This window comes from Mya arenaria, chromosome 12 (assembly GCF_026914265.1).
Source record: "Mya arenaria isolate MELC-2E11 chromosome 12, ASM2691426v1".
Taxonomy (NCBI): Eukaryota; Metazoa; Mollusca; class Bivalvia; order Myida; family Myidae; genus Mya; species Mya arenaria.
The window spans coordinates 50,687,974-50,691,477 of NC_069133.1; the positions used below are offsets into that span (position 1 = coordinate 50,687,974).

The 3,504-nt window shown below is 36.5% G+C and overlaps 1 protein-coding gene across 1 annotated transcript; it reads left to right on the forward strand.

Annotated features, from left to right (window-relative positions):
- The first annotated feature begins 662 nt into the window (after positions 1 to 662).
- LOC128212127 (acetylcholine receptor subunit alpha-1-B-like) lies at positions 663 to 3,144 on the forward strand. The gene is made up of 2 exons (XM_052917410.1): positions 663 to 1,218; positions 1,479 to 3,144. Exons 1-2 carry the CDS (start codon positions 712 to 714, stop codon positions 2,085 to 2,087), a joined length of 1,116 nt encoding a protein of 371 aa, XP_052773370.1. The 5' UTR covers positions 663 to 711; the 3' UTR covers positions 2,088 to 3,144.
- The last annotated feature ends 360 nt before the right edge of the window (positions 3,145 to 3,504 follow it).

Genomic DNA, 3,504 nt, shown 5'->3' on the forward strand with positions numbered 1-3,504 from the left:
TTAGACGCGTGTTGATGGAGTAAATGACAATGAGCCCCGAAATTTGACAAGAATCAGGACAGTCATTTTATCAGTATGTTTGCAACCAACACTGCTCTAATGACTGGCATTTATATCGCCGATATGTTAATGCACTTTGATATTTGTTCGCATGGCTATTCAATTGACAACAGTTACTGACGCCCGGTCGATTGCTACCTAGAGGAACGAAATTGGAAGTACTGGATCTAGATATCAGTCTAAATCAAATGGAATTACAGGGATGATAGCTAAAATGTATTGTTTCCACGGCCCCTAGAGAGACAAAACGCCACGAGAAATATTAAATACAATTACGAAATATCATTATATGCACACAGGATTTCGTAAATAGTTTAATGCAAGGCATGCACATTATTGCTAGTTGTGAGCATTGTCGGATATTTGGCATAAAAGTTTTATTTCCATAAAATAATTAACGCATTATCTTCTACACTTATATATCAATAAACGTGACATTTATATGTTAATAGAACATGACGCTAAAAAGTGTCCGTCGACAATTTGCGAGCAATCAAATATTATTATCATTTTTTTAATTATATAATTTCCTCTGGCATTTGCAATACACTATAAAATGACAAGTTAGAAATTCATGGGAAAGCTCATGTAATACCGTTTAAACGCAAGTGGATCCTCTGTTTTGGCTGGTTCAGATAAAAAGGTGGAACAATGAAAGCTGTGCTTGTTTGTATATCTTTTATTTGCATTACTAACGTTTTCGTACATTCAAAGAAAAATAATAAACCACAATGTAATATACAAACAAAAACTGTGAAAAACAAACTGTTTCCATTGGTCGGAAAAAGCCGCGAGAAAAGACAAACTTGCAAAGAATATCGCGTTGTACATACAAATTTTCGGACCTATTTTAAAAGCCTAATGGCAAACTATAGCAACTATGTTCCGCCGTACTATCCTAGTAAAGGCTGGCAAAGAGACGAAAACTTTGTACTAGACATTCGGATGCAACCGGAAGCGCTGGTTGATTTGAACGATGTGGATGAACGTATGACAACAGTTTTGAGCTTCCTTGTTGAATGGAAAGAATCGAATCTGGTTTGGGCTGGAATGAACACGTTTGTTTATTCGGTCATTCTCGACGCTGATATGCTTTGGAAGCCACACATCAAGGTCGGAAATCCACATACCAGTCAGAGAGTAAAGACCGATACTAATGTAAGTTCAACTTTTGCAACTTAACATGTTTAATAAACGGCAATTTTAGGACGTTCATTTGATTAAGCACTGTTGACTTACATATAATATAAACATGCATGTCTTTTTATGACGTTCACTTGATTTGACGGAAACGTAATATAGTAAATTCGATTTTTGATCATTTGTTGTTGTTGTTTGTTTTCAAAACTTTGGGTATATATCTGTAAACTTAGGACCGCCCTGCTTTTTGTATTTTATATAATAATTTTATATTCCAGGACAAATTAACCCTTGAGTTTAAAGGTGAAGTCACATGGAGCTTTGTTTGGACAGTGGACACACGGTGCAAAATTGACATCACATATTATCCATTTGATCGCCAATATTGTCTAATCGTCTTGGTCCTCTCCAGCGATCTTAAAGACTATCTAAATTTTGACCATACCGTTCCTCATCTCGCACTAGACAACGGAAATTGGAAACACATGAATACTTCTATTTACAATTACACAAACTACAAAACTATGAAAACGCATATCGTAATTGAATACACATTCGATAGAAAATCAGTAACACCTATGCTAGTTTTCATGGCTCCAGTAACTATTCTCGTGTCATTGTCGCCGTTAGTTTTTGTTCTTCCCAACGATGGATCGGAGAGACTCGGCATCGCAATGACCGTGTTGTTGGCGGTGTCCGTGTATATGACTCTGGTCGTCGACAAGCTACCAGACTCCTCCGACCCGTTGCCGCTGATAACAACTGTCTTTTTTGCCTGGTACGTTTACAATGCTTTCGTTACGCTACTCGTACTAATTAACGGACGTATCTCCCGCATAAGCGATAAGCGATCAGTGCCTAAGTGTCTTCAATGCTTGGTTCGGTAAACACGTCGCTGCTTCTGTTTGGCTGATAAAAACTATACGTGTGTTGAATCTCGAAAAGAAGAAAATGCCCAATGCGAGGAAAACAATATGAGTATGAAAAAAATAACATGGAAAAGTGTAAGTTCCATGCTGGACAAATGGTTCATAATTTTATTGTACGCTTTGGAGATCGTTTACGCTTCTGTCGCCTTCGTTGTTCTTACTTCAGGAGGCAAAGACGGACACACAGCCTACCGAGTTCCCGGGGATTTTATGGACGATCCATTTAGATCTTTTATTGGAGAAGCACAGAGTTACGAATGTACATTATGGGAATAAAATTAAAATTTAATACACATGAACAGTCTTAGTCTCAAATGGAGCCTTCTTGCATATCTGAGTATTACCGGCCATGTGACCAGCTGTAAAATCGATCTTCAACCCAAACGAAAGATGAGTCAATTGCAACAAAGCGTTCATTCAAAACATTTTAAATTATACACAATTTATTTAAAAGCAAACGCAAAAAATGAAGTAATATTTGGAAGATTTAACAACTTATACTTACAATTCGACGATTTGGTTTGAAATTACATCGCGTCATGACGTCTTTAAACAAACACACTTTTGATGAAACTGTGGTTCTACCGACATATATCATAAACTTACCCTCGGACAATCAGTGGAGGCCTCGTTACCCGCTTCTTTACGTACCCCCAGATTGGATATAATGTATATATACTTTTCCCCTTCATAAACATAAGCTGGGACTGATGTGTATCTTTCTATTGCAGTAAACATCTTTTGAATGATTGTTTGCTGTTCTAAACACGTCACTTATTTCAAAATTATGCGAGTTAGAAGGGAATTATGTGTTTATTATGTATGCGTCCGTGCTTTTAAGCGCTATTTGTATAATAATATTATTATTATAAAGTCATTGTTATTCGTATTTATTGGCTTATATTCTTGGTATCTTGATATATTTAGCATAAGGACGTGTCTCTTTTTTCATTAGATAGAACCATTTATCATATTGTGCAACTGACCTTTCTTATTCAATAAACAAGAAATGTGGCATTGTTGTTTTGAATGTTTGTTGCCAAATTTCCCTAACAATGTTCGTGGGAATTAATGTGAGGCCGAGACTTGGTAAACACAAACAGATTTAACCACCACTAGCCCAGTAGTGTTTTCATTGACCATTCCAAGGCGATAACGTAACATTTATTGATATCTATGTAATCTGTGTATGATGTCTTGTGGCTCTGTGTGTCTCGTTTTGTGAATGTTGGTCTTTCTTAAACTAATAGTCAACTAATTGACCGCCGGGGTGGTACCTGTAGTCTTTGTTTTAATATTGCGAGGGATGCCTTAAAATGAACGTTTTGAATGTTCCCCAGTAACTTTCTAGAAATAAATGTTTTCTTATTAATAC

What these genes read in the sequence shown, in the direction of transcription:
- LOC128212127 (XM_052917410.1), top strand. Translation starts at nt 712, where the DNA reads ATGAAAGCTGTGCTTGTTTGTATATCTTTTATTTGCATTACTAACGTT. An exon ending in GAGTAAAGACCGATACTAAT is followed by an intron (nt 1,219 to 1,478) that starts GTAAGTTCAACT and finishes TTTATATTCCAG; the next exon opens with GACAAATTAACCCTTGAGTT.